Below are 16,383 nucleotides of genomic sequence, written 5' to 3'. Positions count from 1 at the left end.
GCCTATATTTGCTTAAGCTTGTGAATGTTTGTTTCCCTTTGGCTTAGTTCTCTTAGAATGGCCATCTTTTCTCGTCATGTTGAAGGGAATCCCACTTTTTGTGACACATTTTTCTGACGATATTGTATTTATTAAACGATTGTGAACCTGTTGCAGTAAAAGGATCGGCTAAACCACCTATGAAATCTGCAGGTGACGAGGAGGGTCAGAAGCCATCGTCTCCTACTTTAGCTGCATCGCGTTTAGAAGCACTTAAGAATAAATTACGCACAGACGTACCACTCTCTGATTTTGTAAGTAGAATCTTTAGGCCTTTTGTCGGTAAGTGTTGATGTTATTGTATAGTATGATTTCTAATGTTATGGACTGAATAAAGAATACTATCAGGTCTTGTTTTGGATATTGCAATGCAGTGTTTATTTTTAATGCCTACCCTTTGCAATTATTGTAGGAATAATGTTTGCTTGTGCAAAGTTTCTCTGGAAACTATATATTAATACAAGTTAGGAAGAAACAGAGATTGATGTACATTTTAATTAAACTTTGGCAGTGGTTTTGAGACTTGGTCTTTGCAGGTTGACAACAGTGATCCTGTAGCTGTTCGTGAAACGGTTGACACTATTGTTGATCAGATAAGACACTTGAAAAAGTCTGTTGAACACACCATAGAATTGAGTAAAGAGAAAGGACCAATTCGAGAATCTACTTCAGCATCTGATAGTGAGTTCTAAGAATATTTTGTCTTGTCCTTTTTATGAGTATTTTAAATTGCAATCCTCAAGAATTTTTGGACCATAATTTCTAAAAAATGTTTTAAATTTTAGGTGGGTTAAGTGAGAGTGAGGTTCAGGAACTTCAGGAACAAGTAATTAAACTGAAATCACTTTTGTCCACAAAGAGAGAGCAAATTGCGACTCTGCGTACCGTCCTAAAGGCCAATAAACAAACTGCTGAGGTATGTTTCAAATTATGTACTTTGGTATTTTTAGGATCTTCCATTGTGGTTAAGTAACAGAAACCTAAACCTTTACCGGTATAACCAAGAGACAGTTAAAACATTGCCTCATATAATTTTTTCCCTCTTATGGTTTTAGGCTTACTTTAAAATTACCCCACAGGGGTAGCGCCATCAATGCATCTCAAGTGCTGCACTGTGGGCATTACTTTTGGTTCTTTGCAGCATCCCTTTGACCCTTAGCTGTAACTTCTTTCGTTTCTTATACTGTACCTATGTTCTTGTTCTCTTTCTTCCATCTTATGTTCCATACACTTCTAACAGTTGATTCACAGTGCAGCTGCAAGTTTTTCTTCCTGTTACACCTTTTTACTTTCAGATTTCTGTTTCAGCACTGATCAGACTCATGGCTGAATTATAGCATTGATTTGCTTTGACCTGGTGATATTTGATGAATAATTTGTATGACATGAGTACCTCTGTGCAAAGATTATAGGTCAGAATAGTTATACATATTATGCATGAATGTGCAAGCTTTAGCCAATTAAGGAAATTGGTGAAATCTGAAGTTTATCCGTGATTAAGGTGAAACCTCTAGGCTAACCTTGCAAGAGCTGAATCAGTTAATTGATTAGTGCAGGGGTCTGGCTAAACTACTTAAAATTTTAAAAATACGTATCCGTGTGAATGAACAGGCTTCTTGAGGAGCAGTTTGGATTGGTTTGTTTACCTCAAATAGTCTTCTTAAGACCTTGAGGATAGATTCTTGCACTGATAAAATTTCATTTAGACTTTCATTCATCAGTATTGTATTTTATCCAGATTATTCCGTACTGGCCTTGTCATGATGTGTGGCGTGCACAGAATGTTTTGACTTCTTTGCTAATGTAATACAACGAATGACACTTAAATAGCAGTCAAGCAGTGTTGTGGGACGACGTCTTAAGTGTCCAATTAAGACATTTATGGTTTTATTGAGCTTGACCTAATACGTACACCTCCATCATCACAAAGCTAGCTGACCTAACACACAACCCAGAAGATTTCCAATTTACTGTGAAATAGTAGTTGTGGCTTCAAGCACAATTAAAAATTATATTGGTTCAATACCGCAAGAACAGATTAATGTTTCCCAGATCCCCTCCTCATGTTCAATTTTTCATGGTAATCATGCACTGCTCAGCAACTATTGAGTGATCAGTAGATAAGATGGCTTTTCCACTCAAGTACTTGTTCTTGCTCGAATTTCTGATAACCAGACTAAAGTTGGAAATAGTCTGTACAACAACACTTGTGAAATTAGACATCTGATTTTGGTATCTGTGAAACAATTGAAAAATATTAGTTTTTTTTTCACACATATGATTAACATAGAAAAGAAACTAATCTTTAAAACTTAACAATATGATCCTTAGTTATTTCATGGTTTCATTAACATTAGGACCATTCTGAAACTAAGCATAGTTAAGGCATCTATGATTCCATTAGTGATCATATTTGACATTATCAATAGAAGGGGATATGATGAAGGATTTGTAGCCTATGTAAAGTTGCTACAAAAATGAAAAAACATGAATATTCTTAAAGGAAGTCTTGATTGTAATAATAAGGCAAAGTAATTTACTGCTCCATACTATTCTATTATAGAATTTTTTCTTTATATAGTGTGTCAGATAATGGTTCAGCTTATTGCCGTTTCAGTGTAGCATTAAAATGATAGATGTGCACATTTTTTATGCTAAATTTATTTTGTGTAGGTTGCATTGGCCAATCTGAAATCTAAATATGAAACTGAGAAGAGCATTGTTTCGGAGACCATGATGAAGCTTCGCAATGAACTGAGACTTCTGAAAGAAGATGCTGCTACGTTCTCAAGTAAGTGCTTGAATTAGCGGGGATTTTAATTTACTAACATTTTTGAAATTAATATTCATGATAGAATAATCTAACTATCTGGGGTTTAGTGGAGTAGTTCTCATCCAACTTGGCTCCTTTGGTATCCTAAAATTGTTTGACCTCATCTGAATAATCAAGAGGCAATGCAGATCACATTAGTTTAGAAATGATGGTTGTTTTTTTGTATTGGGATGAAAATTATTTACCCCTTAGACATATTCAACTGTTGTAATTGATTTGGGTAGGTAGATGTTATTGCGTTGGCATTGGTATACTTGTTAGCTTTGCCAAAATTTCAATTAGACATAGCGTGGGATTGGACAGTTCAGAGAGAGGTTTAGTTTTCTTGCCGTTCACTTCTTGAGAAGGATGAAAACTGTAACGGCAAATTTCCCTAGGTATGATGTTACGACAAATGTATACACTAAGAAAGAGGAGGCTAGGTATGATGTTTAGATAAATTAGTTTACTAACAATGTTGAGAAATTGCAGGGGGAATGAGCACTAGTAACATATGTAGTTAAAGTAGAGACTACTTGATTACCAGTGTGTAAGTTTGTTTCATTTGTAAACTACACAAATTTATGACACACTATATCACCGTTACTTTATACATCAAAGACAAATATGACTGCTGCAGTTTAACATGAGCTCTTGCATAGAGAATTGAAATTTGAAAGAGTTGCGACTGTAAAATGCTAAAAATAATGACTGCAGCATTATTATTTGGGATATACTAATTGGTGTTATTGCTGTGTTGTCATTGTTTAAATATTTAAAAAGGGAAACTGGAAAGTATTACTTTTTCAGAAGTACCGTTTCATAATTTTTCCTTGTGAACCTAAAAATTTCTGTATACTACAAAGTTATAAAGGTGTACTACCTAGTTATGGATTTTACCTAATTATGGCATTTTAATTGCAGAAGCCTATGGGGTTGAGAATGCTTGGGTGGGTTGGGATGTACTGTAGCTACTTTCTCAGTTTCATCTCCTACATTGAGATGTTGAAAACTGTTTTACTGATAGCAATTCTTTTCAGGTTTACGAGCTATGTTTGCGGCGAGGTGTGAGGAGTATGTTACACAGTTGGATGAGGTTCAGAGACAATTAGTTGCTGCAGAGGAAGAAAAGAAGACTTTAAATTCTCTATTAAGGATGGCAATTCAGCAAAAATTGGCGCTAACGCAACGACTAGAAGACATGGAATGTGACAGAGAAAGGTGAGTTAACATGGCTTGTTTGCTTTAGGAGGTAGAAGATACATTTGTTGGTGACTACAACACAGAAATGTGTGTGCGTTAAAAAAAATCTGAGTAGTATATGGAACATTTATTAAGACAAGTAATCGGTCTTAGGTAACCAGCTGCCCGGGAGAAATGTAGCAAATAAGATTAGAGAACAATTAGCATCTTTAAAATGTTTGTAAAGTATAATTTCATAAATTAAAAACTAAAAGTTTCGGTTAGATTAGCAACTGAAAACTAGTAGAAAAAATTCTAAAAAAAGCTAGTGCCAATTAGCACGAGTAAAACATTGTTCATGTGATAGGTCAGTGTATAAAGGAGTAGATTAAAATACAAATTTTAATTTAAAATTTTTATTTACCACACTTCTATTGCTGTTAAAAACTTCATTTAGAGATAACTGAGCAAAAAATTATGTTTTCATACAATGAACTTACCTGTCAGATATATACATAGCTAAGACTCTGTCGTCCCCGACAGAAATTCAAATTTCGCGCCACTCGCTACCGGTAGGTCAGGTGATCTACCTGCCTGCCCTGGGCGGCAGGACTAGGAACCATTCCCGTTTTCTATCATATTTTCTCTGTCGCCGGTGGTATCAACATTGACTGGAATTCGCTTTTCAAGACTTTATTGATCATCTTTATTGGATTTCTTGGTGACGTACTGGATCGTTGTTTTGGCATTCGCTACTGTGGACTGGATTTGGACTTGCTTTTGATTTTTCTAATAGAATGTCTGATTCAAGTGTTAGTGTGAGAGTGTGTGTGAATGTAGGCTGCAAGGTGAGGATACCGAAGGCTTCGGTTGATCCTCACACTGTATGTCGTAAATGTAGGGGGTTTGACTGTTCTTTGGCTAACACCTGTATTGAGTGTGAAAAGTTGGATGCTAATGAATGGAAGACTCTAACTTCTTACTTGAAGAAGTTAGAGAGGGATATGGATTTAGACGAGCTGCACAAAAGAGTGTGAGTACAAGGCCTATTGAGCCTTTTTCTGAGTCTAACTCTCCTTTTGTTAATGTATATGATTCTCCCTATGTATCTGAATCTTCACAGGCTTTGCATTCGGATTCGGCTTCTGAAATCGCCAATCTGAAGGCTACTCTTCGTAAAATGAAGACAAAGATGGCGGCCATGCAAGGTAAGGCTAGTGATTGTGAATTACAAAGTGAAGTGAGTGTTCCCAGTGTTGTGGAGGGGGCGTCTGACCGTCCCTGCGATGCTCCCAGGCCTAGACCTCTTCAAACTCACATACCCAGAGGAGTAGGAAAGTCGAAAGTCGTACGGAGGTTGTGGGGAATCCCCAACGGTTCAGGCGTCCCTTCAGCAGGTTCTGTTTCGTTACAGTCTGCTCAGGACCGCTCATAGAAGCGTCCTACGAGATTGTTTCTCGTCGTCCGGTTCTCCTTCACCTAAACGAGGGTGGAAGGACTCGGATCTTTCTAGGCCACTGAAAAGGCATTGGAAAGAGCGCGCGTTCGACTCGAGCCCGGAGCGCTTCTCGGAGGAAGCTCCTTCATCTATCAAGAAGGCTAAGCTGGTTTCGACGCCTCCTAGAGCTGTATTTGATGATCGCACTCCTTCGAGTTCTCCTGCTTCTTCTATTGAAGAGGGACGCTGGGGTGGCTTCCAAGAGGATTTTGCTTGCAGTTCAAGAGCAGATTGCCTCTTTGGTTGGAGTTCTTTCAAGGGATCCCCCTCGCAAGAAGGACGCTAGACTTCCTATTAAGAAGTCTCGTCTTCTTTCTCCAGCCAGACGTGAAGCGTCCGCCAGACATGGGACGTCTTCCAGGCACGAAGAGTCGTACAAACGTCAGGATCTATCCGAGCGAGTTGCTCGAGATCAGGATACGCTCAGGCCTGAGGGCGCCAGCCAGGCACGAGGCGCCAGTTAGGCGTGAGGATTCAGCCAAGAGCGAGGCGCCAGCCAAGCGCGAGGATTCTTCGCCGCGCGAGGATTCAGCCAAGCGCGAGGATTCAGCCAGGCGCGAGGCGCCAGCCAGGCGCGAGGAGTTGCGTGAGGCGCCAGACAAGCGCGAGACGTCAGCCAGGCACGAGATGCCAGCCAGGCTACACGCTCCAGCCAAGCGTGAAGCGCCAGCCAAAGCGCGAGGCGCCAGCCAAGCGCGAGGCGCCAGACAAGCGCGAGGCGGCCAGCCAAGCGCGAGATGCTGAGCTGTTCAGGCACGAGAAGTCAAGCAGCGCGAGACTTCTTTTAGACGTGAGAGAGTCGGTTCACTATGAGCCCCTCTCCTAGTAGGAGTTGTCACCAGTAGAGAGAGAACGGGATGAAGATCCTCTCGTTTTTCAGGCCGATTCTCCACAGGGTGGAGGAGATTCGGAAGAAGAGGGTGACGGGAGAAGAGGAGTCTCGAACCTATAACAAAGTTCTAAACTGACCTTTCTTTTACGAGAATACGGAGATTCTTTAACTCCTGCCGCTCCTCCCTTCGCCTCGATCACTGTTTTCGAGTGCATGTGCCTAAGTCTTCGTCGGTCTTGAAGATGAGACCTACGATCTCTATGAAGAGAGCGCTTCAGTCCTTAGACAAAATGGATGTTTTCTAAGAAGGATCTGGGCAGGACCACCTTCTGGTATGCTCCAGCCATACTTTCTGGCAAGAGAGGTTTCTGGTACCGAACTGGGGAGAACATGGGCCTTTCTCTTCCAGCGGCAGCCGAAGCGGACTTTTCAACCTTGGTTGACTCGTCAAGGAGACACGCTTTGAATGGAGCTCGCGTGTCTTGGGCTGATTTCGGAGACGGATCATCTCCTCAAGGGACTCTTCCATATTTTGGAAGTGTTTAATTTCCTAGACTGGTCCCTTGGGGTGATGTCTAAGAAAGCTCATGACTCGGATGGTCTTGACCCCGAAGTCATTCTCAGTATTCTTGCTTGTATTGACAAGGCGGTACAAGACGGATCGGGAGAAATCTCCTCTCTTTTCGGAGCAGTACTCCTTAAGAAGAGGAGTATTTTTAGTTCATTCCTAACCAAAGCGGTTTCTCCCTCACAGAGAGCAGCCCTGGTTTTCGCTCCCATGTCTGACTTCCTGTTTCCTTCTCAGTTAGTGAAGGACATTTCTCGATCACTGACTGAGAAGGCGACTCAGGATCTTCTCCTGCAAACTGCAAGGAAGAAGAGACCTCTTGTTTCTGTTGACAAGAAAGGACCGACTTCTACGGTTCAGCCCTTTCGAGGAGGGCCTCTCTCCAGAGCTACCTCTAAGAGAAGAGGTCTTGAGAGGAGGATGTAAGGCTCCTTCCCGTCCCTTTAAGAAGGGAAGTGTTAGACAGAACAGCCTCCAAACACCAGTGGGGGCCAGGCTTCTCGAATTTGCAGACGCCTGGTCACTCATAAACTCAGACGCCTCTTCCATGTCCATAATCATGGAAGTGGGGATATCTTATCCCCTTCCAAGACAGTCCTCCACTAACGACCATTCCGCGGAACTGTCAGCCCCAAATACAGGGACCCGTACTGAGGATACTCTTCGTCTGATGGTGAATCAATGTGGGACAAAAGAGCTATAGAACTGGTTCTAGAGCAAAACTCTCCGGGGTTTTACAATCGGCTTTTCCTGGTTGCGAAAGCCTCGGGGGGCTGGAGACCAGTTCTAGATGTCAGCGCTCTGAACAAGTTCGTTCGAAAGGAGAAGTTCTCTATGGAGACTTCGGCCTCAGTCCTTGCGGCGTTACGTCAAGGAGATTGGATGGTGTCGCTGGATCTCCAGGACGCCTATTTTCATGTCCCGATTCACCCTTATCGTCGAAGAAGTACCTCCGTTTCATGACGGGGGGAAGGGATCTTTCAGTTCAGGCCTTGTGTTTCGGCCTATCCACAGCTCCTCAGGTCTTCACAAGCCTGATGAAGAATGTGGCGAGGTTTCTTCACCTCAAAGGCGTCAACATCTCTCTATATTTGGACGATTGGCTCATCAGGGCCAGAACAGAGAGTCAGTGTTTGGAGGACCTTTCTTTGACCCTAGACCTGATAAAGGCGTTGGGACTACTCGTTGAACCTCGAGAAGTTCACAGCTGATTCCCAGACAGAACTTGGTCTATCTGGGGATTCAGATGGATTCTCGGGGTTTTCGAGTATTTCCTTCGCAAAGAGAGAATCGTGAGAGGCTTGGAAAAGTCTTCTCTTTCTTAGGGAAAGAACGAACTTCGGCGAGGGAATGGTTAAGCCTACTAGGCACCCTTTCCTCGCTCGAAACAGTTCTTTCCTCTAGGAAAAGACTACATCTTCGCCCTCTTCAGTTTTTCCTAAGGAGATCGTGGAACTGGAAGACGGGACTTCTCTCAGACAGTTTTCTCCTTCCAATGGAGATGAAACCACACCTGCAATGGTGGTTGTCCCCTCTAAAAGAGAACAAGGGAATTTCTCTGGAAGTTCCGAACCCAAGCCGAGTGTTGTGTTCCGACGCATCGGAGAAGGGTTGGGGAGCAACACTAGGACACGAGAGAAGTGTCAGGCACCTGGAAGGCAGCACAGGTGTCCTGGCACATAAATTGCAAAGAAACTTCTAGCAGTTCACTTAGCGCTTAAGTTCTTCGAACCCTTTGTGACGAACAGTGTGGTCCAAGTGAATGTGGACAACACTACAGCCCTGTCCCTACATTCGGAAGCAGGGAGGAACACACTCAGTGCGCTTTACGAGATAGCAAGAGATCTGCTAATTTGGGCCTCACAAAGAAACATCGCTCTCCTAACAAGATTTGTTCAGGGGACGAGAAACATCAGGGCGGACAGACTGAGCAGGAGAAGCCAGGTCCTTCACACAGAATGGACTCTTCATTCAGAGGTGTGTCAGAGTCTTTGGGATCTTTGGGGCACTCCTCACGTAGATCTGTTCGCCACAATTCCTTTCCAAAAAGGCTGGAAGTCTTTTGTTCAGTGGTGGAAGACCCAAGAGCTCTCGTGGTTGACGCCTTCCTGCTGGACTGGTCTCATGTGGACGTGTACGCTTTCCCCCCTTTCAAATCCTGGGACAAGTGTTGAGAAAGTTCGTAGCGTCCAACGGGACAAGGATGACCCTGATAGCCCCGTTTTGGCCAGCACAAGATTGGTTTGCAGGAGGTGCTGGAGTGGACAGTAGACTTCCCAAGATCCCTTCCAAAAAGGATGGATCTTCTCAGGACAGCCACACTTCGAGAGGTTTCATCAAAACCGCCCGCTCTCAGCTCTGACTGCATTTCGACTATCGAAGACTTGTCAGAGCGAGGGGTTTTCTCGCGAAGCTGCAAGCGCTATCGCTAGAGCCCGCAGAGCTTCCACTAGACGAGTCTATCAGATCGAAATGTGGGAGGTATCAGAAGGTGGTGTAAGTCTAAGAAGTTGTCCTCCTCCAGTACCTCTATAACCGAAATCGCCGATTTCCTATTGTTCTTGAGAGAGGTCTCTCATTTGTCTGTATCGACAATCAAAGGATACAGAAGCATGCTGTCGGCAGTATTTAGAAACCGAGAGGCCTAGACATTGGCTGACAATAAAAAAAGATCTGGTCACGACTTGATTAGATCGTTTGACAAGCGACAAAATCGAAGGAACTTAAACTTCACCCAGCTGGAACCTGGACGTAGTTCTCAAGTTCCTTTCGTCTGACAGATTTGAGCCTCCCACGTAGCTTCGTTCAGGGATATAACAAGAAAATGCTTGTTTCTCCTATCTTTGGCGACAGCCAAAAGAGGTTGGCGAACTTCATGCCCTAGAAGATGAAGTCGGTTTTAACAAAGACTCGGCCTTTTGCTCGTTTAGAACTCTGTTTCTAGCGAAGAATGAAAATCCATCGAATCCCTGGCCCAAGAGATTCGAGATCAAAGGCTTATCGAGTCTAGTAGGGAGAGAAACAGAGAGGTCTCTTTGCCCGGTAAGAGCCTTGAAGTTCTTCTTACAAGAAAGAAACAAATGGGAGGCTCTAGACAAAGTCTTTGGTGTTTCGATTAAGGACCCCACAAGAATCATGTCTAAGAACGCATTAGCTTTCTTCATTAGGAGCGTCATTACGGATGCTCACAAGTTCTGTCCTGACGACTCTTTTCCGCTTTTAAGAGTAAAGCCCATGAAGTTAGAGCAGTGGCGACGTCTCTCTCTTTTCAGAAGAATATGTCATTAAAGAAATCATTGACACGACATATTGGAGGTGCAATTCAGTTTTTGCATCTCACTATCTTAAAGACGTTCGCGTGACCTACGAGAAATGTTTTTCTCTGGGACCATTTGTATCGGCGGATACAATACTGGGTACGGGAGCAAACACCAATCCTTAAATTTGTACATACCTTCTACTAGATATGTTCTAGATTTCTGCTGACAAAGAGGGCTCGGTGCTGCACTGGCGGCCAGTCACTGTTGTTCAGTAAGGAACTCTGTGATATCTTTTAGGGGAGTATTAAAATTTTTTTTGAGAATTTTTGTATGAATGAGTTTTTTCGTTTCGAGTTATGGGTTATTTGTTATGAGTTCCGGGGGATAACTCAGAACAATTCTATATACTAACATGGTGGTTAGGATCAGGTGGTCGGGATTGGTTATGCTCCTTCACAAGGTGTGTTGTCATAGAAGTGGTCTAGTACCCATTGACAAAGTCCTTTTAGGCTCTGCCGAGTAAGCGGTTCTTATACCCATCGACAGACCCACAAGAACTCTAGCCATAGATCTAATATCTCGCTAAAGTCTTGAGGTGATGCAGACTACGGGCTACAGCCACGAAGTCTACCACCTATCAGGTAGGAACCAAGGTTTTTTCTTTTATACCTACAACATATGTTGTTTACCTGTCTATTCCATATTAGCTGTCTCTGACCCTCCACCAAAGGGTGCCAATCAGCTATGTATATATCTGACAGGTAAGTTCATTGTATGAAAATGATATTGTTATAATACAATAAAGTTTCATACATACTTACCTGGCAGATATATAGATTAATGGCCCACCCAGCCTCCCCGCAGGAGACAGGTGGGGAAGAGAGAAAATATGATAGAAAACGGGAATGGTTCCTAGTCCTGCCGCCCAGGGCAGGCAGGTAGATCACCTGACCTACCGGTAGCGAGTGGCGCGAAATTTGAATTTCTGTCGGGGACGACGGAGTCTTAGCTATGTATATATCTGCCAGGTAAGTATGTATGAAACTTTATTGTATTATAACAATATCATTTTAAATATTACATGATATACTAACAAACATCAAACTTGCATCTGTTTTGAAATCCACTGTCGGGTCAGAAAGGATATTGAAGTAGAGGAATGGCTATATTTATTTCAAGGACCAGGTGTCTTCCACATTTAGTTATATAGAAGTTAACATTAAACTAGTACAGTTGGGAGATATTTAGATTGAACTTAGTTTAGCAAGTATTGTGCTTTTTAATATTTTTTTTAATTTATATTGTTGAGATCCGCAATTTATTTCTTTTATTGGTGCAAATTCTGTATTTGTTCCGATACATAATACAAACCATCGGTCCTTTAACAATAGGAACGTAACTTAGCAGCAGTGGAACCGGTCGTATGCTTCGAACAAGGGGGTTTGGTAGTTAACTGCTTGTCTGACAGTCGGCAGTCCACGCGACTGAGAGGTGAATCACTTTGCTTTCGGCCGTGCTGGGTGATAGACCCCCACGCTTCGGTCGTATGCTTTGTTATACTCCTTCAATTGTGAAGATATTATTACTTTCTCTTATATGTGTGCTTGTGTGGAAATAACGTGAGTACTTGGTTATTTTTGTCATATTCTTGTGATTGTCTCGTGGATGGATTCCCGCGAGCCGGAAAGACACCCCCCGCCCCCCCGTCAGCCGCAGATTGTGCCCTGGTTTTGAGGGCCGTAAGTGTGGGGCCTTTCAATCCCTTTTCGAGGTTGATACTCATGAGTTTTGTGCTCGGTGTCGAGGGCGTGGGTGCTCTCGCACCGAGCCGTGTGATGTTTGTATTATTTGGTCGGAGGAGCAGTGGGAGCGTTACGAAGGGAGGAAGAAACCGCGTAAGCCAGCCAGGGAGTCATTGGAGGGTTCTCCATTTACTCCCCTGGTCATGGACATGTCTTCTTCTTTTCTCCCTCCGTCACAGCTCCCACGTATGGCTCCTTCCCCTTCAGGGGGTGGATCTTGCTTCTTCTCTTCCCTCGATCAGTCGAGTGTAGAGGAGGTTTTACCCCCGTGGCGTGCAATTGTATTCGGTGGTCTTGCATTCGCTCGGGGTGGGACTCCCCCCCCCCCCCCCCCCCCCCCCCCCCCCCCCCCCCCCCCCCCCCCCCCCCCCCCACCCCCCCCCCCCCCCCCCCCCCCCTTCACTAACCTGACACTTTTCTTCCTCAGGTTTGCCTGCCCCGGGGGAAAATCTCAGCTGAGTCTGGTACTCGCTGGGGCTCCAGGGGACACCGAGCGTTCAGGGGCTGCTGTGTCATCTCACGAGGTTGACCAGGCCGGTAACCCATGGGCCTGTAACTATGACCACGACTACAGTGTCCACGCCAGGGTATGCTGCTCCTCCCCACCTTGTGTATACGCAGCACGTATCTATGGTGACCCCGACAGCTGCTGTGCAGGCGCCGCTGCCAGGTGTGCAGAGGATGGTTGTGATGCCGCCGCCGCCTGGTTTTGCCGCTCTTGCTCCAGCCCCTGACTTCCGGTGTCCCAAGAGCTCCCTGTTGGATCTGCCGCCAGTGCCTAGGATGCCACTGGTTCCGGCTCCGCCTCCTGTTCCTGTGCTTGCTGCTCCCTTACCAGTTCCTGCCGCCATTGTACCTGCCGGTGGTGTTGCTGCTCCCACCCCAGGTCCTTCCGGATAGGTGCAGCCGGGCCCTGTTGCTTCGACAACTGCCCCGGCTCCGTCCTGGATGGAGGACCTGACGGTGGTCCTGAGGAAGCTGACGAAGAAGAAGAGGAAGGTGTCGGTGTCGTCGTCTGCTGCCGCCTCTTCCCCTTTGACTTCCAAGGCCCCACAGCCGAGGAAGAAGAAGGTATCCTCCTCCTCCCCTAAGAAGTCTCGCTCTGAGACCTCTAAGGTCCGTCCCACTCTGGTGGGACGGTTGGGGCTTCCGCTGGTCCTCCTGTTCCTTCGGGAAACGGGGCCCGTCTCTCTCCTTCCGCAAGGAAGAAGACGGGGACCGGAGGGGTACCAGTGTTAGCCGGTACCTCCTAGCCTGGCGCCAGAGGTTCTGCCCTCGACGCCAGGTACTGTCTCGACGCCAGGTACTGTCTCAGCCTCTCGTTTGTGAGAGGTACCAAGTGTATGGTCGCCCGCGGTGTGACTGTGCGAGCCAAGGAACCCAGGCAGCTGAGTTCGCTGGGCGCTAGGATCCAGGCATGGAGCGGAAAAGACTGGCGGGAGTCGCCCAGGTGACTCCCGCCAGGCCACGTGATCGCTCTCGTTGCGAGCTGCCGGTACCCAGGGTTGACGCGACGGTCCCAGACTGGCCGTGGGTTGAGGCGAGGAAGAGGTCCCCTCGGTCGCCTGGACCAGGCCTCGGATGGTTCAAGCAGCGTGACTCGCCGTGAGGACAGGCCTCGCTGCCACCGTGACAGCGGACTCTGCCGGTCCCCTGACCGCCGCTCCCACTGGGTACCGGGCAGATAGGGGGACCAGCAGCAGCACTTCTGATGCTCGGACCGTCGCCGCTGTTCTCGGTCTAGCTGTGTGACCAGGCCTGCAGCTCGATTGCCACCGCAGGTTGGTGATACGTCTTCTGAGGTATCTCAACGATTGGTTGGTCCTGGTGAGCTCCCGCTCGCAGTTGCTACAGGATGGATCGACTCCTCGAATTCTGCCGCGACCTTGGGATCGTAGTGAATTTTGAGAAGTCAGATCTCAAGCAGGAGGATAAGAATACCTAGGCATGCCGATCGATTATGGTAGAAGGGCGAGTCTTCCCCGCAGACTCGCAGATCAGCAGGTTCAGGGAGGCGGCCAAACAGTTCCTGTCCCTACAGGAGCAGCCAGCTCAGCAGTGGCAGGTTGTGATTGGTTACCTGTCGTCTGTCGAGAAGTAGTCCCTCACGGGTGTCTTCACCTGCGGTCTCTTCAGTGGAGACTAAAGGAGAGTTGATCACAGGGAAGAGACCCACCATACTTCCCCGTGTCTCTCACAGAGGAGGTGAGGCAGGACCTAGCCTGGTGGCTGGACGATAGGAACCTTGTAAGAGGAGTGCCTCTTTGCACACACACACACACACACACACACACACACACACACACACACACACACACACACACACACCCCCGGGGAGATGTTGCTGTTCTCAGACGCGTCGACTGAGGGATCGGACGCACACCTAGAGGAGTTGCTGGCTGCGGGTGTGTGGGATCATCACGACAACCACCTTCACATCAACGTCCTGGAGCTCAAGCCAGCGTTTCTCGCTCTCCAAGAGTTCCAGGACCATCTGATGGGACACTCAGTGGTTAGTAGATGACAAGCTCAGCCGTCGGGATCAGGTGATAGGAACCAAGTGGTCCCTTCACCCAGACGTGGCGGAAAGGCTCTTCAACCTGTGGGGGCGTCCAGTCGTGGATCTGTTCGCCACCCGGCACAACAGAAAGCTACAGGTTTTTCTATTCAGTTGTGCGGGACCCATGGCAGCTGCAGAGGACGCTCTTCAACATCCGTGGAATAACCTCTTCGTATACGCCTTTCCCCCGTTCTGTCTGATTCACAAGGTGATCAGCAGGGTGCTGGTCACCGCGAATCTTTGGATGTTTCTGGTGGCGCCCAAATGGCCTCAGGCTGTTTGGTATCCGGACATGCTGGCTCTGCTCGCCGAAGCACCGAGAGAGATTCCCCGTTGGCACAACCTCATGTGCCTCCATTATTCATTAAGCAGTTCCTAGCACTCACTACCCATTTCAATGCTATGGGCCAATCTACTTCCTCTTCCTCCATCATCTTTCTTACACTTCCCTTGATCATGCCTATGGTCTTCTCACATAATCCGTTGCTCCACGGAGATTCTGATGCCGTGGCTAATACTTTAATATTCCATCTTTCTGCCATCCTCCTTACTTGTTCATTTTGAAATTCTCCCCCATTATCTGACAATATTTTGGAAGGTGCTCCAAATATAGCAAACCAGCACTCAAAGTGTGTCTTTAGTATAGTTTCTGGTTTCTTATCTTTTATCCAACAGGCCTGACAATACCTCGTTGCTATATGCACTATTACCAAGAACTCTCTCTCTTCTATCTCTCCCACATCCATCGCTACAACTTCATTAAACGTTTTACTCCAAGAAAAGCCTACTATTGGTTTGGCGGGGTTTCTTTTATATCTTTTACAAACCTCACAATTTTCAATCAGTTCCGTTACCAACTTTATTTCCTCTTTTTTTTCTTTTTCAATTAACCTATTACTCCATTGTGCTTTCTCTGTTAGCTTCCATATTTTATCTCCACTTCCATGACCAAACTGTAAATGTAATTTCTTTATTGTGTTCTTAATTTCCCTCAAATTCTTTCCCTTCCAACTAGGTACTCTTAAATGACCCTGTTCGTCTTCTCTTAACTCTACTTTCATTCCCCCTAATACTTCTATTATGACACAATTTTCTTTCAAATTTAGGGTCTTACCCATTTTACTCATGGTTGGCTTACCTATCAGCCAGGGTATATCACCCTGCAGAATTTCTGTCTTCAAATAAAACTTTGTTTTTTTAGTATCACAGGTATTTCTATTATTCCTTTGGACTTAAAGGATGTCTCACCAAAATTAAACACTTTATTAGACTCTCTCCTAGTGTCCCTCATTCTCCTCAACTCTTCCTGACTCAAATCCATGACAATACGTGCTAGCCACAATTCCCCGCAAACTGTTGATTTACACCGTGTCCAAAATTGCATCAACCACCTCCCACGATGCTTCCACTATTTTATTAGCTTCTCCTACATAAACCTCTTCTTCTGTCCCAGTTTCTGTTTTCAGCTTATTTTCTTCTAGTCTTGTTTCAGTTTTCTTCCTATTATGAAAATTCTGAGGACAATCCCTAGCCCAATGCCATTCTGAGCTGCATATTGCACATACTGTTACCTTCCTTTCTTTGTTTATAGGATTTCTACCACCCCTACTTTGGTTCCATCTTCCCCGAGATCTCTGGTTTTCCCTCCCTCTCCCAGAACTGGCATTGCCTTTTGACGACCCCCACCATTCCTGTTCCTCTTTAGTCCCTAATCCCTCAAATAGTCTTTTCATTGTTTGCGACACTGTTTCCTACTCTAGCTTTTCTTGCCCACAAGCCGATAATACCATTTGTTTTTTTATTTTCCGTGAGATTTGCTTGCTCTATTGC

At 45.5% G+C, this 16,383-nt stretch overlaps 1 protein-coding gene across 3 annotated transcripts in view; it reads left to right on the top strand.

Annotated features, from left to right (window-relative positions):
• Window positions 1-16,383, top strand: part of LOC135203545 (protein bicaudal D-like) — a 110,339-nt gene that overhangs the window by 76,641 nt on the left and 17,315 nt on the right. For 2 of the 3 annotated variants that reach the window (XM_064233282.1, XM_064233279.1), the window contains exons 10-14: window positions 157-293; window positions 576-720; window positions 825-955; window positions 2,713-2,830; window positions 3,892-4,072. In XM_064233282.1, the coding sequence (XP_064089352.1) occupies window positions 157-293; window positions 576-720; window positions 825-955; window positions 2,713-2,830; window positions 3,892-4,072 (712 nt within the window). The remainder of the gene's footprint in view (window positions 1-156; window positions 294-575; window positions 721-824; window positions 956-2,712; window positions 2,831-3,891; window positions 4,073-16,383) is intronic. The other variant, XM_064233280.1, reaches the window with a different exon arrangement.

This window comes from Macrobrachium nipponense, chromosome 36 (genome assembly GCF_015104395.2).
Source record: "Macrobrachium nipponense isolate FS-2020 chromosome 36, ASM1510439v2, whole genome shotgun sequence".
In the NCBI taxonomy this organism is placed as follows: Eukaryota; Metazoa; Arthropoda; class Malacostraca; order Decapoda; family Palaemonidae; genus Macrobrachium; species Macrobrachium nipponense.
Note: the sequence above shows the minus strand (reverse complement) of the source record. Positions and strands in the feature narration are given on the sequence as shown.